General features: G+C 46.7%; 1 protein-coding gene across 7 annotated transcripts in view; it reads right to left on the bottom strand.

The window, feature by feature from the left end:
* The window catches only part of USP24 (ubiquitin specific peptidase 24), a 169,816-nt gene that overhangs the window by 57,110 nt on the left and 87,550 nt on the right, over window positions 1–25,156 (bottom strand). For 2 of the 7 annotated variants that reach the window (XM_040360859.1, XM_040360863.1), the window contains exons 25-40: window positions 23,488–23,598; window positions 22,030–22,128; window positions 17,536–17,706; window positions 17,361–17,446; window positions 17,149–17,260; window positions 16,915–17,070; window positions 16,071–16,168; window positions 12,528–12,623; window positions 9,728–9,956; window positions 7,308–7,470; window positions 6,959–7,114; window positions 4,153–4,223; window positions 3,903–4,063; window positions 2,150–2,211; window positions 831–1,022; window positions 596–713 (exon numbers count right to left, since the gene is read on the bottom strand). In XM_040360859.1, coding sequence (XP_040216793.1) covers window positions 596–713; window positions 831–1,022; window positions 2,150–2,211; window positions 3,903–4,063; window positions 4,153–4,223; window positions 6,959–7,114; window positions 7,308–7,470; window positions 9,728–9,956; window positions 12,528–12,623; window positions 16,071–16,168; window positions 16,915–17,070; window positions 17,149–17,260; window positions 17,361–17,446; window positions 17,536–17,706; window positions 22,030–22,128; window positions 23,488–23,598 — 2,081 coding nt within the window. The remainder of the gene's footprint in view (window positions 1–595; window positions 714–830; window positions 1,023–2,149; window positions 2,212–3,902; window positions 4,064–4,152; window positions 4,224–6,958; window positions 7,115–7,307; window positions 7,471–9,727; window positions 9,957–12,527; window positions 12,624–16,070; window positions 16,169–16,914; window positions 17,071–17,148; window positions 17,261–17,360; window positions 17,447–17,535; window positions 17,707–22,029; window positions 22,129–23,487; window positions 23,599–25,156) is intronic. The other 5 variants (XM_040360862.1, XM_040360865.1, XM_040360860.1 and 2 more) reach the window with 4 other exon arrangements.

Below are 25,156 nucleotides of genomic sequence, written 5' to 3'. Positions count from 1 at the left end.
CCCCCGTCATAGGCATCATTGGGCGCAAGGGGGCCCCCGTCATAGGCATCATTGGGCGCAAGGGGCCCCCCGTCATAGGCATCATTGGGCGCAAGGGGGCCCCCGTCATAGGCATCATTGGGCGCAAGGGGGCCCCCGTCATAGGCATCATTGGGCGCAAGGGGGCCCCCGTCATAGGCATCATTGGGCGCAAGGGGGCCCCCGTCATAGGCATCATTGGGCGCAAGGGGGCCCCCGTCATAGGCATCATTGGGCGCAAGGGGGCCCCCGTCATAGGCATCATTGGGCGCAAGGGGCCCCCCGTCATAGGCATCATTGGGCGCAAGGGGGCCCCCGTCATAGGCATCATTGGGCGCAAGGGGGCCCCCGTCATAGGCATCATTGGGCGGAAGGGTGCCCCCATCATAGGCATCATTGGGCGGAAGGGTGCCCCCGTCATTGGCATGCACTCATACTATACAGGAGAGGTGGGGGAAGAGGGCTTTCAAAGATAAAATCTTGGCAATGGAAGACTAGAACAGAAGCAAGCTTTGTGCAGCACCCACAGTACATACGGAAAGAAAATCATTGCCCTGGCTGGGTTCTGCCATCTTACTTTGGGTGGAAGTCCTGTTGGCTGAGCGCCACGCTGCCAGCTGGTGAATGACTGTTCAAGATGATCCTAGAGGCTCGAAACAGGAAGTCATCCAGGAGCTGTTTAATCAGAGAGGGTCCTGTACAATGAGAACACAGTAACATGGACAGACATGATTCAGAAAGGGTTTGTGTTATATCTGAGGTTTATCAGGGTTAACAGACAAGCCAAGAGAGGGGGGGGGGTGCATACTCACCGAGCATTTCCTTCTCCGCGCCGCACAGAAACAGCAGCGTCTTTATAAGCCGGAGGTGACCGGCCAGCCACACGTTGTCCGCCTCGCTGGTCTCACACTCCGATGTGCGATTCGGCTCAAAATTATCCAACCACATGATCTCATCTTCCAGCATGGTTGCCGGGCTAATGCTTTGCTGCTCCATCTCTGTTGCTGTGAGGGGACAATACAGAAAAACATATCAGGGTGGAAACTCCAGACCACCAGTGAGCACTTGGGTCAACATTACAGACTGTAAGGAAAAAGGAGTGTGCTAAACACATAATACACTGTATATCCAATATAGAATGTTTGCCCCGTCCATTCAAATGTAGTATTTCACTTCTGACTAGGGATGCACCGATAGTAGTATTGGTATCAGTGCCGATACCAAGCATTCGCACGAGTACTTGTACTCATACAAATGCGCCGATACTTGACCCCATACCTGCGTCCTCAGTGTAGCAGGGGGGGCCAGGCAGCCTCACGGATGATTGGTGCGGGCAGTTACAAGCTCTCCTCCTCTCCCTCCCGCAGCGGTCAGCTGCTTTATTAAAAAGATATACAGGAAGATCCGTGCTCGCAATTGCCTGTACTGATTGTCCCGACTGTCCTGTGTCCTCCAGGTCCTTCGCTGGCTCCCCGTACTCACCGTAAAATCCATTTCTCTGAGTTCATAGACGGACACAGCATCCTTGACAGTAGGGCTATGCACCTTCCTTCCAGGAGAGAAACTCTCCTAAAGGGAAGCGGATATAACCCTACTGTCAAAGGATGCTGTGTCCGTCTATGAACGGAAGAGAAATGGATTTTTGTACTCACCGTAAAATCCATTTCTCCGAGTTCATAGACGGACACAGCATCCTTTCATAGTAGGGTTATATCCGCTTCCCTTTATGAGAGTTTCTCTCCTGGAAGGTGCATAACCCTACTGTCAAGGATGCTGTGTCCGTCTATGAACGGAAGAGAAATTTCATTTTTGAAGATCGATCAACTTGGTTACAGCCAGCCTGCCGGATTCACTGGTAAATTATGTCAAGCAGTTGCTTCATCGGGGATGCCCCCCCCCCCCCCTCCCACCCCCGCCCGGAGCAGTCAACCAGCGGCTGCGAAAGAAATTTGTACCTTCTACTGCCTGCCTAACAAATTCCAGAGAAACCACCAAAGGGGAAAGTTTACAGGTATTCTTTATTTTTATTTTATTCATTTTTTTAGATGATATATGTTACTTTATTTTAATTGCTTGTTTGCTAATTAAAATGATATCTGTGCCTTCAAGCATTATAAAAGATTCCACTTACTCGTCAAGTCATCCAGTAGTTGACATCGCAGATCAAAATATTCTGTACACTGGGCCAACAATCTGAAATACACAATACGGTATATACAAGATACAATGCATAAAGCTGTGAGATATAAAAGCAATGTTAATTTACAGAAAAGATGGTAATTCTTGGGGTACTAAGCTCACCAAGAAGCAGAGCAGGTGTTCAATTGTTACTACACCAACTAGGAATAGATACGTTTGAAAAGTTAATTATTCTAATGCAAAACTGCCTATTGTGTTTACTTCATACCAGGGGCGGACTGACCACTTGGGAACTCGGGCACTGCCCGAGGGCCCCATGCCACTAGGGGGCCCCCATCAGGGTTGCCAGCCTCAGTAAAACCAGGGACAGCATGTAAAAATCCCAAGATTATAGCTGCCCCACCTCTCCAGTACCTTTTCAGTGTGTGTATGTATACTGTGTGTTTATACTGTGTATGTATACTGTGTGTGTGTGTATATACTGTGTATGTATACTGTATGTGTGTGTGTGTGTATACTGTGTGGCCCCATAATCTCCTATTGCCCGGGGGCCCCATAATCTCCCATTGCCCGGGGCCCCATGAGTTGTCAGTCCGTCCCTGCTTCATACTTATCCATCCATTGGTGGCTCTGAAATGCAACTGGAGCCTTTAGCTGTACAGTGCCTTAAAAACTATTTATACCCCTTGAAATATTCCACATTTTAACACATGAATATGCTTTGATGTAAACCATTCCATTGTAGCCCTGGCTGCAGGTTTAGGGTCGTTGTCCTGCTGGAAGGTCAACCCCCCCCCCCAGTCTCAAGTCTTTTGCAGACTCCAACATGTTTTCTTCTAAGATTGCCCTGTATTTGTCTCCATCCATCTTCCCATCAACTCTGACCGGCTTCCCTGTCCCTGCTGAAGAAAAGCATCCCCACCACATAATACTGCCACCACCATGTTTCACGGTGGGGATGGTGTGTTCAGGGTGATGTGCAGTGTTAGTTTTCCCCCCACACACATAGCGTTTTGCTTTTAGGCTGAAAAGTTAAATTTTGATCTCATCTTCCACATGTTTGCTGTGTCCCCTCCCCCACATGGCTTCTCACAAACTGCAAACAGGACTTCTTATGTCTTTCTTTCTCCAATGTCTTTCTTCTTGTCACTCTTCCATAAAGGGCAGATTTGTGGAGAGACAACTAATAGTTGTCCTGTGGACATATTCTCCCCCCTGAGCTGTGGATCTCTGCAGCTCCTCCAGAGTTACCATGGGCCTCTTTGCTTGCTTTTCTAATGAATGCTCTCCTTGCCCGGTCAGTTTAGGTGGACGGCCATGTCTTGGTAGGTTTTCAGTTGTGCCATACTCTTTCCATTTTCGGATGATGGATTGAACAGAGCTCCGTGAGATCTTCAAAGCTTGGGAGATTTCTTTTTATAACCTAACCCTCCTTTAACCACTTCCAGACCGCCCACTGCACATATACTGTGTCAGGGCAGGTCGGCTTCGTGAACCAACGTGCCTGGTGGACTCGCGCAATCGCTGTAAAGCGAGGCAGACCAGGTATAATATTTTAGTTAGGGGTATCAGAATAAAGGGGACTGAATACAAATCCCCCCCCCCCCACTTTTCACATTTATTTGTAAAAGATTTTGAAAACCATTTATCATTTTCCTTCCACTTCACAATTATGTGCTATTTCTCTGCGGGGTCCTGGGCTTAGTAACTGGGCTTTAATGCTGCAGAGAACACTGAAGTCCTACCTCTGGTTGATGCCTCTCATGATGCTGGTCGGTGACCACAGTGGCAGCTGTGCAGACAAGACGACCCCCAGCAGGAAGAGGTTGGGCTTCTGTACATCAGGGTAGGCGGATGTGTCTGTCTGGCTCAGTGTGTACAGTTGGTCGCAGGCAACATGGCGGATCTATAGATACAGAGGCACGTAAATTAAATGAATGCTGTGTGCACAGAGACAATCTGAGCTAAAAGATCTTCACACTCATTGCAGCTCACCTCCGCACTGGGGGAGCCCAGGAGAATATCGATTATGAAATCAGCAACAGAAGGCAAATTATAGAAAGATCCTGCAAAGAAAAAAAATCTGATTAAATGCAAGAAAGCGGCTTTATATCCCATTAAATACTTGCAGAGAAAGCTAAAGTGTAATGTATGCTTATAATTAGTTTTGTCTTGATACCAGTATCGGGACCGATACTGAGCATTTGCAGGAGTACTTTTACTCCCGCAAATGCCCCCGATGTCCGATGCGATACTAACCCAAACCCCCCCCCCTCCGTCGCCGCAATGCCCCCGCCGCCTATTTAATCAGCGTGCGGGGAACATTACAGCTTTCATTTGAATAGCTGTCTGTTCCCCGCCGCGCATAGACACTCCCCCTTGCTCGGGATTGGACGGGTGATCTGTCTATCAAAGTGCAGATCACCCGTCCAATCCCGAGCAAGGGGGAGTGTCTATATGCGGTGCGGCGGGGAACAGACAGCAATTCAAATGAAAGCTGTAATGTTCCCTGCACGCTGATTAACTAGGCGGCGGCATCTAGGTATGGGGAGACATGGCTGCATTCGTGGGGGGGGACATGGCTGCATTCGTGGGGGGGGGGACATGGCTGCATTCGTGGGGGGGGGACATGGCTGCATTCGTGGGGGGGGGGGCATGGCTGCATTCGTGGGGGGGGGGACATGGCTGCATTCGTGGGGGGGGACATGGCTGCATATATGGGGGGGGGACATGGCTGCATATATGGGGGGGGGCATGGCTGCATATATGGGGGGGGACATGGCTGCATATATGGGGGGGAACATGGCTGCATATATGGGGGGGGGGAACATGGCTGCATATGTGGGGGGGGGAACATGGCTGCATATATGGGGGGGGGGGAACATGGCTGCATATATGGGGGGGGAACATGGCTGCATATATGGGGGGGAACATGGCTGCATATATGGGGGGGAACATGGCTGCATATATGGGGGGGGCATGGCTGCATATATGGGGGGGACATGGCTGCATATATGGGGGGGGACATGGCTGCATATATGGGGGGGGACATGGCTGCATATATGGGGGGGACATGGCTGCATTTGGGGACACATTTAAAAAAAAAAGTATCGGTACTTGTACTCGGTCCTAAAAAAGTGGTATCGGGACAACCCTACTTATAATACCTTCTCTTGTACCTCTCTTCCCCCAAAAATGTTGGTGTGAGAGGGGGTAGGAAGATGCTGGAGTCTGCTGCACGTAGGTGCACCTCTGGGTGCTTGCACTTTATGCCTGCAGCAGTTCTGCCCTGCCCCCACCCAAGGGACAGTCTCAAAGAGGAGTACCACTGGTAACGTTTATTAAAAGTCGGCAGCTACAGGTCTTGATACCAGCATCAAATATAAATGGCGCTGGCACTACAGAGGTTAACACTGACAGATCACCTGACTTGGTTATTCACCTGGAGATCCCCGCAGGTAAAAACATTAATCTTAACCACTTGTCCACCGGGCCTATTCTGGCACTTCTCTCCTACATGTAAAAATCAACATTTTTTTTGCTAGAAAATTAATCAGAACCCCCAAACATTATATATATATTTTTTTTTAGCAGATACCCTAGGGAATAAAATGGCTGTCATGGCTGTCACTTTTTTTTCTCGCACGGTATTTGCGCAATCATTTTTCAAACGCCTTTTTTTTGGGGGGGGGGGGGGGGACGGTTTCATGAATAAAAAAAAATAACAAAACAGTAAAGTTAGCACAATTTTTTTGTATAATGTGAAAGATGATGTTACGCCGAGTAAATAGATACCTAACATGTCACGCTTTAAAATTGGGCACACTCATGGAATGGCGCCAAACTTCGGTACTTAAAAATCTCCATAGGTGACGCTTTAACATTTTTTACAGGTTACTATTTTTGAGTTACAGAGGAGGTCTAGTGCTAGAATTGTTGCATACGCTCTAACGCACGCGACGATACCTCACATGTGGGGTTGGAGCGGCGCTTACATATGTGGGCGGGACTTGCATGCGTGTTCGCTTCTGCGCCCGAGATAACGGGGACAGGGGCGTTTTGAAAAACATTTATTTTTTATTTTTACACTTTTATTTTTATCACTTTTATTCCTATTACAAGGAATGTAAACATCCCTTGTAATAGGAATGTGTGTGACATGTCCTCTTTATGGAGAGATGTGATGTCAATAAGACCTCACATCTCTCCTCCAGGCTTACAAGCATGAAATCGGTGGAAAAAAAAAATCACTGATCTCATGCCGACAGCGCGATTGCGGCTTTGTTTACTTCCGGGTACCGAGCGTGACGTCATAACGTCGCGCCCGGGCCTCCGACGGTCATAGAGATGACTGGTGACCATCTGGTCACCAGTCATCTCTATGCTTTCCAGGCAGCGCCGACCGATTTGCTCTACGCGCCCCCGGAGGCACAGGAGAGGCCGAAGAAGCACCGGATGGCGATGGGAGGGGGACGTCCCCTCCCGCTGCCTATAAGAACGAACAAGCGGCGGAACTGCAGCTTTGATCATTCTTATCGTGCGCAGAATCGCCGGCTGAAGATGGCGATATCTGAAAGATGCCTATAGCTGCCCCCATCATTCAGATATCACCGCACAAAGTCGAGGAGGTTCATATGATGTTCTCCGGTGAACAAGTGGTTAAGCAGAGTGTAAGGTGGGAATCAATCCCAAGAGCCCCAACGCTGTAAGGCCAGAGTGCTGAACCCCAATACTGAATATAAACATAAAACAAATAAAAGGTTATCTGACAATCTGTTATACGGGAGCCACCAATACATACCTAGCTGCTGGCTGCGCAGCTGCAGACAGGTCACCAGGAGGGACAAGGCTTCTCCAGCGATAATGGCATCTTTGGTGGAGACTGACTGCTGACGGACGCAGATCCAGGCGTGTAATGACGTGGGCTCGCCTTCACTTCCCGAACTGCAATTACTTCCTGCAAAGAGAACAAGCCGCCGCTGACTTCTATCACAATTATACAGCTACAGAGAACCAAGCTCAATAGGAGGGCGAGAAAAACGAAGCAAAGTAACCACCAATAATTGTAAATGTCACTCATATTTCAAGCAACAATCAGCACATCATTATAACATGGAAATATTTCTCATCGGGAAACAGCGGTCTCACACCTGAGCTGCTCAGTCTGCCCCGGAGTCCAGCAGGGAACAAGCTATTGTTGCTTTCTTTAATTGGTTGGTTGCTGCCGACGAGGTCCAGGCGACCAGCTGCCGCTGCCCACGACAGCCTCATGAAACAGGCCACAGTGCAGGTGAAATCATTGACTTCCATTGTCTGGAAAGACAGAGATGGAAAGACAACAGGCACGTTATTATATTAGAGGAGGATGCTATAAAAAAAAAAAAATTTGCATTTCCCAAACTTTGGTCAACATTCCTTCCACCATCATGACCATAAAGTGTCAAGACTATTTCCTGCAAAATTAGGTGACCACTTCATGACATACAGAGAAATCAGGTGTTCCAAATAAAAGTGTGTGCAGGGTTCGGGAGCGTGCCGTGCACAGAGTGCAGGGTTCGGGAGCGTGCCGTGCACAGAGTGCAGGGTTTAGGAGGGTGCCGTGCACAGATTGCAGGGGGAAATGTCATATTTCCTTATTAAAATTGTCTCACAACATCCTGGTTACTTCATACCAAAGGAATGTCAATACAAACTGACCAAGTCCTTAAAGTGGTTGTAAACCCATTACAATCACTTTTACCTACAGGTAAGCCTAGATTAAGGCTTAGCTGTAAGTGCAAGAAATATCTCCTAAATCTCCACGGTTTAGGAAATATTTACAAAAGCGAAGTCTATGGTGCATGCGCCAAAGACAATGGCGCAGGCGCACTTTAGAAACTGCGATCGTGCCGTTTCTAAAGGAGATCGTACCGTGACTGGCGGCAGGAGTGACGTCATCGCAGCTCCGGCCAATCACAGCACCGGAGCCACGATACCCAGAAGGAAGATGGGCGCTTTGTGGAACATGGGACAGCGGGGGACATCGTAGGCTTCGGTTTCAGGTAAATGACACATAATGGGGTAGTATGCGATGCATAGTAGCCCATTATGCTTTACCTTTGCAGGGAAACAAAGAGGAAGTAAAACCCATCCAGGTTTAATTCCTCTTTAAAAAAAATAATGTTGCTTGCAAGGGGGGTTGGTCCTTTTCTTACATGCAAGTCCTGTATACACTACAGCTAAAACATGGAAAAATAAGTCTCATCACATAGATGCCATCATGCAGGCATCCGATTTTGATCATCTGTGCCACGCCATGAAAGCGGGCGCGACTCAGTGGTGATAGAAAAGGCATCTTTAGCTAAAAACGGGGTTGCACTCGTTTAAGTTTATCAAAAGTCAGCAGCTACAAAAAGTGTAGCTGCTGACTTAATAAAAAAATAATAAAAAAAAGACACTCACCTATCCCACGGTCCAGCAATGCGGCCGCCCGAAGCCTCGCTCCTCTCCGGCGCTGGCATTGCAAGTGTGGGCACACAGCTGTGACCGCTTGCCGATTCACAGCCGGGTGCGCACTGTGCTCTCTTAGTGGCCAGGAAATCTTCTGGGACCTGCGACATGTCCCAGAAGATTTCAGCGAGGGAGGGGGGAGACGCCGCCGCCGAGAGCAGAAAGTGGGAGCTAGGTACCTGCACGGGGCACTGTGATGCGTAAAGGGGCAGTGTGACGTAAAGGGGAACCGACACTGTAGGACTGCTTTAAAGAGGGTCTGTGGACATTGATGTTAAAGCGGGGGTTCACTCTAAAAAACGATTTCTAACATTACATCCAGCATACTAATTACATTTACAGTATGCAGGTCTTTTTTTTTTCGCCGTACATACCGTTATATTGTGATTTTCTCCCCGGCTTCCGGGTTATGATTCACGCGGGACTGGGCATTTCTATCCCTAGGGTTAGATGATTGACGTCTGATGAAACAGTTCCCATGTCGCACAAGGCGCGTCACCAGATTTCCGTAAATAGCCGAGCTGCGAGTCGGCGCTATACAGCGCCTGTGCAGTCAGCTCTACACGGCGGGCGCAGGCGTCATATAGCGCGGACTCGCAGCTCGACTATTTACGGAAATCTGGTGACGCGCCTTGTGCGACATGGGAACTGTTTCACCAGACGTCAATCATCTAACCCAGGGATAGAAATGCCCAGTCCCGCGGGAATCAGAACCCGGGGAGAAAAATCGCAATATAACACCTTAAGTGCTGTAGAATTCTGCCTAAATCTCCTGGTAGGAAGAAGCATAACCCTAAGGTCAATGAAGGCTGTGTCCGTCTATGAACGAAAGAGAAAAAAAAAAAGACCTGCATACTGTAAATGTCGTTAGTATGCTGGATGTAATGTTAGATTTTTTTTTTTTTAGGGTGAACCCCCGCTTTAAGGAGGGAGCTGTGATGTTAGGGGGGGGGGGTTGAGAACAGTGGGGGACTGTGAAGTAAAGGGGAGGACTTGAAGCTTACCAACTGGACCCTTGTAAATTTTTATTCAAAACCTCTGACCTAGACCATAAAATGACTCCATGGATATTGGGCATCACCTGAATGGCAACCCGAGCAGCGGGAATGATCTCCTCCACCCTGATAGACGATCGGTCAGACACAGACAGCTGCCGATAGGACGACTTCTCTGGAGTGCCGCAGAGAGACATCTGGCGGCTAGACTGGCGGCTTGCATTCCTGAAAGGCCTCGATGACAACCCCTCAACGCCGTCTTTGGCCAAATCTTCATCTAAAGTAGCGGGCATCGTCTGCCCAACCAGTAAAAACCTGTAGAAATGAAGACTCCGATCAGAATATAGAACCACGAGCACGACTGAACAATTATCAATTCTTAAAGCGGGGGTTCACCCAAAAAAACATTTCTAACATTACATTAAGCTCCATTCCGACATTGACAGTACGCTGTTTTTTTTTTTTGCCGTACATACTGTTAGATCTATGAATCCCGCGGGAGTGGGCGTTCCTATGCACAGGCTAATTGATTGACGTATGACATAAGCTTCCCCCGGCGCATACGGCCGCGTCACGAGTTGCCCAAAAAATGCCGGACTGCGAGTCGGCTCTATACCGCGCCTGCGCACCGACGTTCGGCTTCTTTTGGCAACTCGTGACGTGGCCGTATGCGCCGGGGGGAATCCCACTCCCGCGGGATTCACTACCCGGAAGGCGGGGGAGAAAATAAAGATATAAACGGTATGTACGAAAAAAAAAAAAAAAGAAGATCAGCGTACAGTCAATGTCGGAATTGAGCTGAATGTAATGTTAGAATTTTTTTTTTAGGTGAACCCCCGTTTTAAAGAGGACCCGTCAATAAAATAAAATATGTCGGATATAGCTGAAAAAGAAGATTATAAATAGCGATTATTTTCTGTTACTAAGCATCAATAAAAAATAAAAAATAGAAAAAAAAATAATAATCCTCCTCCGATGTCTGCAAGGAAACAGACACTTCTCCAGGACTCGGCCACCTTAAAGTGTCACTAAACCCATAATAGTAAAATGAGTCTGTATATGCAGTAAAGCATTTTTGTTATACTTGCTGGGGGAACCCAAAGGGTTAATAAAAGGCTGTTTGATACTGTCTTCTCTGATCCTCCCCTCTTTCCACTGTCCCCAAAACTTCTCCTGATAGTACAGAGCCTTGGGAGCACTCTGCACATGCTCAGTTTGGTGCATATTGCTAAAGTTATGTTTTTCTTTTTCCTGGGAGGGTGCATTGGATCAGCACAGGGCCAATCAGCACTGTCCAGACAGAGGGTCAGGGGTCTTGCAGCCTCATGGGACAGAGGAGAATGAGAACTTCAGTGTCTGGTTTAAAGCTTATAGGAGAAGTCACAAGACTGCTATATACTGCTGAGAAAATGTATTTTGCGGTTTATATTTACTAAAATAATTGCATTTCCATGTTCTGTGTACTGTGGGAGACCAGATATAGTGAATGCGGGGACCTGGGGAGAGCAGCTATAGTGAATGCAGAGTCCTGGGGAGAGCAGATATAGTGAATGCAGGCTTCTGGGGAGAGCAGATATAGTGAATGCAGAGTCCTGGGGAGAGCAGATATAGTGAATGCAGAGTCCTGGGGAGAGCAGCTATAGTGAATGCAGAGTCCTGGGGAGAGCAGCTATAGTGAATGCAGAGTCCTGGGGAGAGCAGCTATAGTGAATGCAGAGTCCTGGGGAGAGCAGCTATAGTGAATGCAGAGTCCTGGGGAGAGCAGCTATAGTGAATGCAGAGTCCTGGGGAGACCAGCTATAGTGAATGCAGGGTCCTGGGGAGACCAGCTATAGTGAATGCAGGGTCCTGGGGAGAACAGATATAGTGAATGCAGGGTCCTGGGGAGAGCAGCTATAGTGAATGCAGAGTCCTGGGGAGAGCAGCTATAGTGAATGCAGAGTCCTGGGGAGAGCAGATATAGTGAATGCAGAGTCCTGGGGAGAGCAGCTATAGTGAATGCAGGGTCCTGGGGAGACCAGATATAGTGAATGCAGAGTCCTGGGGAGACCAGATATAGAGAATGCAGGGTCCTGGGTTTAGATACACTTTAAAATTTTAAAAAAGAAAAAAGGAGGGTTGGTCAACAAAACATGCCTGATCGACATAGCTGATAAAGAAGATTGTAAATAGAGAGCTTTTCTGCTGACCACGTCAAACCTCGCTCCTTTCAATAAAAAAAAATCCTCCTCAAAAGTCTGCAGGGAAACAGAAACGTCTCTAGGACTGGACCCACCTTAAGTACCGGTTCACACCACAGCGACCTGAAAGTCGGCACGATTTGGAGGCAACTTCCATTGAACTCTATGGGTACAAGTCGCCTAGAAGTAGTACAGGAAACTTTTCTGAAGTCGGAGCGACTCTAGTAGTGTACATTAAGACGGCTCCATTCACTTCAATGGAATTTCTTATGTCCAGCGACTTGGGGAGACTTCAGGTCTGACAAGTCGGATCCCAAGTCGCTGTATTGTGAACCGGCACTAACTCTTTGCTTTTAGTCAACCTTCAGAAGGACACACATGTGATGGTGGGGTACCAAAAGGAACCAGTGAGAGCCTAGTGCAGAGATCTTCAAACTACGGCCCCTCCAGGTGTTGAGGAACTACGCATCCCATGAGGCATTGTAAAAAAAAACTCTGACATTCACAGGTATAGCTAGGCATGATGGGAATTTTAGTTCCTGAACAACTGGGAGGGCTGTAGTATGGTGACCCCTGGTCTGGTGGGACCGAGTGGATCAGCACTCCCGGATGTATAGATTTCTCTACGGAACAGAGGCGAATGGCAAAGGTCTATACTAGTTGGCGTTATTTTAATGACAGGGTCACTTTAAATGATGATACACACCTGGCCAGCTGCAGACAAATAGAATAGACACCTTGTCTGGTGTCATAATCCACCTCGGTTGGAATGGAGTCCCTCTGCATGACATTAACCACCAAACTGTCAAAGAAAGAAAAACAAACAAAAAATAAATAAAATCAGGTTACTTATGAAAATGGTAGAATCAAAGTGACGCAATTTTTAAACGTTCAAAGACAGAATTTCCAAAATACAGTTTTTATTCCCTTATTTTATCAACTCCCTAAGGGCCCTTTCACACGGGCGGATCAGTAATGATCCGCTCCGTGTGTCCGCAAAAGCTCAGCGGGGATCCTCCGTAAAATCCACGCTGAGCTGGCAGCTGACAGGGCGGTCCCTGCACACTGTGCAGGGACCGCCCTGTCTTTCCTCCGCTCTCCCCTATGGGGGATCGGATGAACACGGACTGTGTGTCCCTATTCATCCGATCCGACAGACGGAAGAGAAATAGGATTTTCTTCCGTCCGCAAATGCGGATCTTTGCGGAGGCGGACGATTACGGGTGTCAGCGGATGATCATCCGCTGACACCCGTAATCGCATAGGGACCCATGTATGTCCCGTTTTCATCCGCAACGGACGGATGAAAATGCGGACATACGGTCCGCACGTGTGAAAGGGCCCTAAAGGGGCACAGTTCAATTTTGTCGGCTGAGCTGCACCAAAGTCTAACAGATTGGTAAAGGATTCCTGGTATGAAAAATATAAAAGATTTCCCTCTTGTTAGTTTCTCTATTGTTGGAAAAAGTTGAACTCCTGCTTTACATATCATTACAAGCTGGTCCAAATGAACTACCGCATTTATCGGCATATACCCAGCGAATTACCGTATTTTTCGGACTATAAGACGCACTTTTTCCCCCCAGAAATATGGAGGAAAATGTCCCTGCGTCTTATAGTCCGAATATACTGTATATACTGCACTGCCCCACGCCGCCGCTCGCATCTCCTCCCGCCGGAACCTCTGGAAGAGAGGCAGGAGAGCGGGGGACAGACTTTCCAAACCCCCCTGTTCGCCGGGCGATCTTCCGGCTGGTTCCTTAGAAAGAAAACAGAGCATTCGGCCGCTCGGGCTGCTCTGTTTTCTGCTAGGTGGAAGAGCAACGTAAGGTAAGGCTGTATTTGTGGCAACTCTCACTCTGCATTCATCTATGGGCACTCTGCATTCATCTATGGGCAATGGCCACTCTGCATTCATCTATGGGCAATGGCCACTCTGCATTCATCTATGGGCAATGGCCACTCTGCATTCATCTATGGGCAATGGCCACTCTGCATTCATCTATGGGCAATGGCCACTCTGCATTCATCTATGGGCAATGGCCACTCTGCATTCATCTATGGGCAATGGCCACTCTGCATTCATCTATGGGCAATGGCCACTCTGCATTCATCTATGGGCAATGGCCACTCTGCATTCATCTATGGGCAATGGCCACTCTGCATTCATCTATGGGCACTGGAAAATATTTTAGTACACCATTTGGTTCAGAATATTTTTTTTTGTGTTTTCCTCCTCTAAAACCTAGGTGCGTCTTATGGTCAAGTGCGTCTTATGGAGCCAAAAATACGGTAAATTCAAAATACTAACCACAACATACAAAGCCATCCACAACTCTGCCTCGAGCTACATCACCAATCTTGTCTCCAAACATCACCAATCTTGTCTCCAAACATCACCAATCTTGTCTCCAAACATCACCAATCTTGTCTCCAAACATCACCAATCTTGTCTCCAAACATCACCAATCTTGTCTCCAAACATCACCAATCTTGTCTCCAAACATCACCAATCTTGTCTCCAAACATCACCAATCTTGTCTCCAAACATCACCAATCTTGTCTCCAAACATCACCAATCTTGTCTCCAAACATCACCAATCTTGTCTCCAAACATCACCAATCTTGTCTCCAAACATCACCAATCTTGTCTCCAAACATCACCCAAACCGTCCTCTCCGCTCTTCATAAGCGCTCGCGTCTGTTCCTCTCCATGCTCGTCTCCAGGATTTCTCTAGAGCTTCTCCCATCCTCTGGAACTCGCTACCTCAACCTGTCCGGCTATCCCCTACTCTTGCTACCTTTAGGCGATCCTTGAAAACTCATCTCTTCAGGGAAGCCCATCACGTCTCCAACTAATCTTTTACCACCTCCATCAGCTCATTCCCCACAGTTACAATCTTTTGTACCACCTGCCCCACCCTATTAGATTGTAAGCTCTTCTGAGCAGGGCCCTCTTAATCCTCTGGCATTTCATTGCATAAAAACTGTATTGTCTCCCTTTTATATTGTAAAGCGCTGCATAAACTGTTGGCGCTATATACTCGAGTATAAGCCGAGTTTTTCAGCACTTTTTTTGTGCTGAAAATGCCCCCCTCAGCTTATACTCGAGTCACCTTTTTGCACCTGATCTCCCGGATTTGGGGACCCGGTACCAGACGGCCGTAGGTTCCCTGGACCCCAAACTTGGCACACATGTAGCCCCACTCTTCCTCTACAAGTGTCTGGGGGACCTACAGCCGGGGAGCACTGATTTTTCAAATCCCAGCGACCCTTCCATAGACTCCCATGTTAAACAGTAATTTCTCCGGTGACTTTGGGGACCCGGTACTGGCCGGTCGTAGGTTCCCTGGACCCGGAACTTGGCACACATGTAGCCCCATTTCTCCTCTACAAGTGTGCATAGTTTGTTGTCTGGGGGACCTACGTCCGGGGAGCACGGACTTTTCAAAGCCGGGCACCCCTTCCAGACTCCCATGTTAAACGTCAGTCTAATCATGGGCACAGTAAGGCATGGGCACAGGGACACCCTAGGCTTATACTCGAGTCAATACGTTTTCCCATTTTTTTGTGGTAAAATTAGGTGCCTCGGCTTATATTCGGGTCGGCTTATACTCGAGTATATACGGCATATCTATATAATTTGTAATTTTTTTATAATTATTGCTTGTGGTTCATTTAAAATCCCAACTTGAGGAATCAATTTTTTTTACTCCTTTTTTACTCAGTCTCCTGGGCTGGCATTGAACCACTGTTGTGTCCACCACAGCTGGCCCAGGAGGTGGGACTTTGTATTAAAGAGGCCGCCAAGTAAACAGAAGATTCTCACTGTATGTAATCTATAGGCGCTAGTTCCGCCCCCTCCCTGTCCCCTCTGAGGTAGCAGTAAGGTGAGGCTGCATTGATGGCACTTGTAAGGGTTCAGATGGGCATTGATCAAGCTGCATTGGTGGGGCAATGGCGAGGCTGCAGATGGGCATCGATCAGGCTGCAGATGGGCATTGTTGGCAGCAAATGCTATCTGCGCTGTGGGCCATTAACATATTGGCTTCAAAAATTTCAAAGGCAGTGCGTTTTGATTGCGGCACGGGAAATGCACACCTTTCCCGCACTGTGTTCTGATGTGTGTGTGTGTGTGTGTGTGTGTGTGTGTGTGTGTGTGTGTGTGTGTGTGGGGGGGGGGGGGAGAGATAGCATAAGAATAAGAGACATGCAATGGTGCCTATGGGGAGATAAGACAACGGCTTACCTCAATCCTCCAGCTTTTAAGAAGTTTTCACAGAACGACTTGGCACAGTTTCTCGCCATCTCATCATCTGCAGTTGGCATCAATTTGGAGCTGAGAACCTGTACAAGAAGCAGAAACCTAATATTCATAATAATTGCACACGTGACAGATAAATATTCACCTAAGCAGACATTTTTTTCTGATACTATTAGCCAGATTCAAGTAGGCAGGCGCAACGTTAGGCAGGCGTAGCGTATGGCATATACGCTACGCCGCCGTAAGTTAGAGAGGTAAGTGCTGTATTCACAAAGCACTTGCCTCCTAAGTTACGGCGGCGTAGCGTAAATGGGCCGGCCTAAGCGCGCCTAATTCAAATGTGGAACAGGGGGGCGTGTTTTATGTAAATGACTGGTGACCCGACGTGATTGACGTTTTTAACGAACGGCGCTTCCAGGCCTGTTGCGACGTCCATACCTTGCATGGGATGCGCCACCTAGGGAGCAGCTTTATCTTTATGCTGGCGTATCTCGAACGTAAACGGCGTAACTAATTGCGACAGGCGCACGCAAGTTCGTGAATTGGCGTATCTAGTCATTTGCATATTCTACGCCAAACTCAACACAAGCGCCGCTCGTATCTTAGCCTAATTTAAGCGTATCTGGTTTCCAGAATACGCTTAAATTTACGACGGCGTAGATTCAGAGTTACGACGGCGTATCTACTGACACGCCAGCGTAAACCTATCTGAATCTAGCCAATTGTGTATTTGGTAAGAAAGACTCTTCCACAATGTAGGAGATGCAACTAACTTTATTAGCAGGCATGCAGAAGCACAATGTTTGGGATCACTTGGTCACCCAATTACCTCCAAGTTGTAGAGCACGCGGAAGGTAGACATGCCGGGGGCAGAAGATCGGAAGAGGCTCTCCAGGATGGAGCTGGCACTGATCTGCTGCTGGTGGTGCTGCTTGGAGGACAGGGATGGGGACTTTGAAGACTGCGAGTCGGAAAGCAGCGTCTTCTGAGTGGAATAAACACATTGTTCACTGAAAGAATAGAAGAATGCAGGGGGAAAGACACCATCAAAAAGCTTGCTTACCTTTCTTCCCAGGGAGTCCAGCTGATCGAGCGCTTCCTGCACAGCAGGATCTGTTGGGATCAAGAGCAGAAGTTTCCGAACCCTCACTGTAATTCTACGGGGCGAAACCAAGCTGTAGATATTATTACATATTATGCAGGTAAACCAATGATAAGCTGAGTGCCAATTCATGGCCACAGCACAAATAAGGACAAACGACTATTTCTCAGTACCTGGGCTCCTCTAGGTTGGCCAGCTGGTAGAGCATATCGAACACATTACATACTAATGCCATCACCACTCCTGGCAGAGACTTCTCCTGCAGGTAAAAGCAGAGAGCATAAGATGGAAACCTTCATTTAAATACCAAGAAATTCTGGGGGTACTTGGGGGGGGGGTTCTCCTCACCTGGTCCATGGCGTAGGAGGAGCTGAAGCTGGCACTGCTGCTACTGGAGCTGGCTGAAGTCTCTGCCGAGCTACTCGATGGAGTTCCACTGCCCAGAGTCTTTACAGTGAGGGCCTGGTCATCGGAAAATCCCACCTGATGGAGCAGCTTCTGGTCTTTATTGACGGTCAGCTGGGGGGGGAAGCACAAAATTAAAGCAAACCTTCACCTTAACGGTCAGGTCATGTTTGCCTGCCCCTCCCCCAGAATAAATTTTTATATATATATATATATATATATCTCTATCTCTCTATCTCTCTATCTCTCTATCTCTCTCTCTCTATCTCTCTATCTCTCTCTATCTCTATCTCTCTATCTCTCTATCTCTCTATCTCTATCTCTATCTCTATCTCTATCTCTCTATCTCTCTATCTCTCTATCTCTCTATCTCTCTATCTCTATCTCTATCTCTATCTCTCTATCTCTCTATCTCTCTATCTCTCTATCTATCTCTATCTCTATCTCTCTATCTCTCTATCTCTATCTCTCTATCTCTATCTCTCTATCTCTCTATCTCTCTATCTCTATCTCTCTATCTCTCTATCTCTATCTCTCTATCTCTATCTCTATCTCTCTATCTCTATCTCTATCTCTCTATCTCTATCTCTATCTCTCTATCTCTATCTCTCTATCTCTATCTCTATCTCTATCTCTCTATACGATATATATATATATATATATATATATATATATATCTCTCTCTATCTATATATCTACGGTATATATCTATATCTATCTATCCATCCATCTATCTCTATCTATATCTATATATCTCGCTCTCTACATTAATAAAAAAAAAAAAAGTAGTTAGCCAATTTTTTTGTACAATGTGGCAGATGATGTTACGCTGAGTAAATAGATTCCTCACATGTCACGCTTTAAAATTGCGCACATTCGTGGTATGGCGCCAAACTTCGGCGCTTCAAAATCTCCACAAGCGACCGTTTCATTTTTTTTTACAGGTTACCTTTTTAGAGTTACAGAGGAGGTCTAGTGCTAGACTTGTTGCCATTGCTCCAACGTTTGCGACGATACCTCACATGTGTGGTTTGGACGTCGTTTAAATATGCGGGCACGACTTGCATATGCTTCCGCGTGCGAGCTCCCGGGGATGGAGGCACGTTAATTTTTTTTTTATCGTTTCCTTTTTTTAATCCTAAAAGAAGGGGATTTTTTTTAAATGACCAATATTATACTTGCCTGCTCTGTGCAATGATTTTGCACAGAGCAGCCTGATGCTCCTCTTCTTGGGTCCCCTGCTGTATTCACCCCCATTCTGGAGTGCCCCCCCATAGAAAGCAATTTGCTATTGGGCAGTCATCTGGGCTCAACTCCGAGCCGCGCTGTGTGCGTCGATATGACTCCATCTCCTCTCCCGCTATTTCCCGACAGGCTGTGGATTAACGCGGCCTCCCATACTCCGTGTTATGCGCGGCTCACCCCTGCCATCCTCTCCAAGTACAGACCTATGCCTCTCCCCTAGTAGTGCCAGCGCCGCGCCCCTCTAAAACTAAGCAGCGCAGCCTAGGGCCGTGTCATTGGAAGGGAGTCACCGCTCCAGGTGGGTCTTGTAAGCAATTTAGGGACTTCTCAGGAAACCAAGGTGCTGGCAATGCCCGAGGCAAATGTAGAATTTCAAAAGGGGATGGACAGCCGCACTCCAGGGAAACTTCAAAAGTTGTCTTTATTGGTAAAAATGGACATGCATCACAAAAACACAGCCAAAGGAAGGGACAGCCGACGCGTTTCACACTATTTCAGTGCTTAGTCATGACCCTTCCTTTGGCTGTGTTTTTGTGATGCATGTCCATTTTTACCAATATAGACAACTTTTGAAGTTTCCCTGGAGTGCGGCTGTCCATCCCCTTTTGAAATTCTACATAGGGCCGTGTCATTATCGGGGAGCGGGGCTGGACAATGCTCCCTGGGACGTCATGAGGCAACTGGCACTCCGCTCAGTCAGCGCTTGGTTCTAACATTTTCCTCTACCCATGAAAATCATCTGCGCAAGCGCAGTGTTGACGTCACGTCAGCTGTTCGTGACGCGGCTGGTGATGTCCATTGACTATAAGACCCCACACCTCTCCTCCGGGGAGGAAAGACAGAGATCAAAAAGAAAAAAACAAACAACCTCAGCCTTGCCAGTAATGTTTACTTCTACCGGGCCGGACGCAACGTCATAACGTCATCGCCCGGGCCTCCGAAGGTCATAGAGATTGCCTGGGACCACCTGTCCCTTGGAAATCTCTATGCTCAACGTCTGGCGCCAGGAGGGATTCCTTCTCCGGTTCACCGATAGATGCACCAGAGGACGGCCCCTACCGCCGTCTGTAAGAACGATCAATTGGCTATACGGACGCCATCATTGTTCTTATGGTGCAGGGAATCGCCAGCTGAAAAAGAGGATATCTGGATGATACCCGTAGCTGTAACCATCATTCCAATATCCCCACTCAAAGTCAAGGACGTCATGTGACGTACCTTGGGTGGGAAATGGTTATGGTGAAAAAGAAAAATACTTCTGCCTTCAGAACCACTTAATAGCACTTTCCTCTCTAGCTGTCTGTACCTCCTACCTACCTTCATTCCAGCACTGCAGCCTTCATAAGGCAGGCCCATACACGGGTCAAATTTCGAAATATTTTTCATTCGAAAATCTTATCTAAAGAATTTTCATTCGTATTTCGCACCATTGCCAATTTTCGTGCGGCCATCGAATTTTAATAATCGGACATGTTGGAATTTTTTTGAAAATAAACGATTTTCTAATCAATGATGGGAGAATCGTGCAAGAAATGGAATCGAAAAAGAAAGGCGCGTGTGCAAGAAAAGAAAATTCCCGGAAAGAAAAGAAGATGTCCAGACACGAGGTAGCAACATGAGGTGAAATGGACGGTATCCAGTGACCACGTCCCCTTCGAGACGAAACGTAGGGAGGCGACGTTCTGACGTCACCGCGTTCAGTGATCAGAACCGGAAGATACGGGCTGCATGTGTGGGGAGCCGGCCGGCTTACTTTTTATTGAAGACGCTTTTATATCTACTGAATTGATGTAAGTGTACATCTGTTTTTTACTATTGAATAAACCAAAGGATTTTATACTATGCAAGTTCCTTCTTCCTTCCCATCTATATTCCTTGTTGGCTTGTTGACTGAGACCATACACCTTAGGATTGTCCCGGGTTGGAGATACGTTTGAGGATACCATCTTGCATGCTGTTTTTGATCTCCTATAATTTAGAGATCATTCCTTTTCGGTAAGAGGCAGTGTTTGCTCTTGGTGGAAGTGTTTCTCTCATCACTATTTCCTTGGATTGGTTTTTGAAACTTCATTCTCACTTGGGAGATTACCTTTATGAACATTTTTCCTATATATAAACTATTGTGGACTTTATAGCGATATGCTCTACACTTAATTGTGCACTGTTTTTGCATACTTTTTTCACTCATTGTTTTTATTTTGAGGTTTACAGGTTATTTAACGTCACCACATTTATGGTTTGCACTTATGTTATGCTGGTCACAGTATCTCATTTAAATGTACAATATTAGAGCGACTTTTTTCATTTATTGAAATTGAAGGTTTGGTTGGTCGAATTTCGAAATCAATGGTGGTGTCATTGGATCACAAAACACACTAATTTTCAGATTTTCTGATTTTCAAAAGAATAATCTTTCGAAAATTAAACCCAAGCCTAAGGCCCCGTACACACGAGGAGACATGTCCGATGAAATCGGTCCGCGGACCGTTTTCATCGGACATGTCTCCTGGGATATTTTGGTCTGATGTGTGTACACACCATCAGACCAAAATCACCGCGGACAGAGAACGCGATGACGGTGACGCACGCAAACCAGGAAGTTCAATGCTTCCACGCATGCGTCGAATCAATTTGACGCATGCGCGGGATTTCGGTCCGCTGGTTAGACGCACTAATCAGCGGACATGTACGACGGACAGGTTTCCAGCGGACAAGTTTCTAAACATGCTTAGAAACTTTTGTCCGCTGGAAACCTGTCCGCTAGGCCCTACACACGATCGGACATGTCCGCGGAAACTGGTCTGCGGACCAGTTTCAGTGGACATGTCTCCTCCTGTGTACGCGGCCTTAGACTTGTGGGAATGTCAGATGCCGGTGTCATTCTCTGCAGGTTATGGTTCCATCCCATGGCCTCTCCGTCAATAAAGGATACAGTAATGACATTGGAGCCGGTGGGAGGAACCACAGAGTGCAGCAGAAGACCAGGAACTCAACATTTCCAAAGGAAAATTTTCTCTGAAATTAGGCAGTGATCAGCAGGTAAGGGTTACATGTTGGCTTTGGAAGCCAAATTTTAGTTTAGTTTTATCTTAGCAACAGAATAAGTCATCGGCGACATCGACCTGCCACATGGAAACAACCAACATCTCAAGTGGTCTTCTCCGACATTCATAAGCCAAACCGTTTTCTCACCAAGCTCTCATTGACAAAGATCTGCAAGCTTTCTACAGGACAGTTGAGATGTCTGGAGACCTTCCAGCGGATGCTCCCCACCGTCTCATTGCTGTGGGCCTGCAACAGAAACAACATGTGAAATGAGACATCGGAAATGCAATTCAGCCATAACATTGATTTGTAATAGACCGCAACTAAATTGCAAGGTTTAACCACTTCAATACCGGCTTTTATACCACCTCCATCCCGGGCCTATTCTGGCACTTCTCTCCTACATGTACAAATCATCCTTTTGCTAGAAAATTACTCAAAACCCCCAAACATTATATATGTTTTTTTAGCAGACACCCTAGGGAATAAAATGATGGTCATTGTGCAAATACTGTGCAAGATAAAAAGTTGCAATCATTTTTTCAAACACCTTTTTTTTGGAAAAAAAAAAATTGATTCATGAAATAAAAAATAAAAAAAAACAGTAAAGTTAGCACAATTTTTTTGTAAAAAAATGAAAGATGATGTTACGCCGAGTAAATAGATACCTAACATGACACGCTTTAAAATTGCGCACACTCATGGAATGGCGCCAAACTTCGGTACTTAAAAATCTCCATAGGCGACGCTTTGAAAATTTCTACAGCTTACCAGTTTAGAGTTGCAGAAGAGGACTAGTGCGAAAAATGTTGCACACGCTCTAACGTACGAGGCGATACCTCACATATGTGGTTTGAATGGCGTTTACATATGTGGGCGGGACTTGTGTGTGCGTTCGCTTCTGAGCGCGAGCTACCAGGGACAGGGGCATTTAAAAAAAAAAAATCCCCCTTTTTTTACTTCGTTTTACATTTTTTTTTTTTTTTTTATCACCTTTATTGCTATTACAAGGAATGTAAACATCCCTTGTAATAGGAATAGCCTGTGACAGGTCCTCTTTATGGAGAGATGGTCAATAAGACCTCACATGTCTCCTCCAGGCTGGAAAGTATGAGATTGTGAAAAAATGTCACCGATCTCATGCTTACTAGCCGAAATCGTGGCTTTTACTTCTGGTGACCATCTGGTCAGTCATCTCTATGCTTTCCATCCGGCGCTGGGCGATTCTTTCTCTGGGCCCCCGATGGCACGGGAGAGCCCGGAGAAGCACCGGATGGCGGCGGGAGGGGGGGGTGTGTGTGTGTGTGTGTCCCCTCCCGACGCCTATAAGAACGATCAAGCGGTGGAACTGCCGCTATGATCATTCTTATCGTGCGCAGAATCGCCGGCACAAAAGAATGATATCTGAATGACGCCTCCAGCTGCTCCCATCATTCAGATATCACCCCACAAATCCCAGGACGTCATATGACGTCCACCCAGGATGGGAGATCCCCTCTGTGGACGTCATATTACAATGGCTGGGTAATGAAGTGGTTAAACTGATAAATAAATGTGCATGTATCGCAGAGATTAACATTTTAAGAACAAAGATGTAAAACGTACCTCTATGGTGAAAGTATCTTTGGTTGACTCATAATTAAGGTTCAGAGTTAACAGATGTCCATGAAAAGAGGCACCGTGAGGTAGAATTGTTCGTGGAACAGAGTAGAGATCCTGCAAGGACAGCAGAGATAACATTTTATTTCCCCCCCCACATTTATTTCATTTCAAAATCTTAAAGTTCCAGAGGATGGGAGAGGCTCTGGAGAAGTCTTGGAGGGGAGCGTGGAAGGTGCGGCGAGGACAGTGGAGAGCAGGAGGTCTTGGGAATAGTGGAGAGGATGGTTTGGTTGCCATGTCTAGACGAGGTTGGTGATGTAGAGGGAGGCCGAGTTTCGGATTGCTTTGTAACTTACAAAGAAACCAAACTCGGCCTCCATCTACATCACCAACCTCGTGATTTTAGCACATTTTATTTGTTGAATGAGTGGGAGGCCAGTGGAAAGATTTGTGGGGGGGGGGGGGATAACATATATTAAACTTAACAACTTGATAACAAATCTTTAACAAGGAACATTTCTATTCCAAGTTAATTATGCCAGCAACATTAACCACTTAAGGACCCCTTAACCCCGATATACGTCGGCAGAATGGCACGGCTGGGCACATCAACGTATATGTACATTGTCCTTTAAGCCCAGCCGTGGGGTCGCGGGCGTGCTCCCGCGACCCGGTCCGAAGCTCCGTGACCGCGGGGACTCGCAGACCCGATCGCCGCTGGAGTCCCGCGATCGGTCCCTGGAGCTGAAGAAAGGGGAGGGCTGTGTGTAAACACAGCTTCCCCGTTCTTCACTGTGGCGGCGTCATTGATCGTGTGTTCCCTTTTATAGGGGGACACAATCGATGACGTCACACCTACAGCCACACCCCCCCTACAGATGTAAACACACTTCAGGTCACACATAACCCCTTCAGCGCCCCCTGTGTTTAACTCCCAAACTGTAATTGTCATTTTCACAATAAACAATGCATTTTAAATGCATTTTTTGCTGTTAAAATTACAATGGTCCCAAAAATGTGTCAGAATTGTCCGAAGTGTCCGCCATAATGTCGCATTCACGAAAAAAAAAAAAAAAACGCTGATCGCCACCATTAGTAGTAAAAAATTTTTTTTATAAAAATGCAATAAAACTATCCCCTATTTTGTAAACGCTATAGATTTTGCGCAAACCAACCGATAAACGCTTATTGCGATTTTCTTTACCAAAAATATGTAGAAGAATACATATCGGCCTAAACGGAGGAAAAAAAAAAGTTTTTAGATATTTTTAGGGGATATTTATTACAGCAAAAAGTAAAAAATATAAAAAAAAAATTCGAAATGGTCGCTGTATTTTTGTTTATATCGCAAAAAATAAAAACCGCAGAGGTGATCAAATACCACCAAAAGAAAGCTCTATTTGTGGAAAAAAAAAAAGGACGCCAATTTTGTTGGGGAGCCACGTCGCACGACCACGCAATTGTCAGTTAAAGCGACGCAGTGCCGAATCGCAAAAAGGGGCAAGGTCCTTTACCTGCATTTTGGTGCGGGTCTTAAGTGGTTAACACATTTTATTTGTGGAATGAGTGGGAGGCCAGTGGAAAGATTTGGGGGGGGGATAACATACATAAAAGGCAAGTAAATGAAAAGGGAGTTGCAACAGTCGAGGTCAGACCTCTAGAAGCTTTGTGA

Source organism: Rana temporaria, chromosome 7 (genome assembly GCF_905171775.1).
Source record: "Rana temporaria chromosome 7, aRanTem1.1, whole genome shotgun sequence".
Classification (NCBI taxonomy): domain Eukaryota; kingdom Metazoa; phylum Chordata; class Amphibia; order Anura; family Ranidae; genus Rana; species Rana temporaria.
This window is presented reverse-complemented; position numbering and strand designations above follow the sequence as displayed.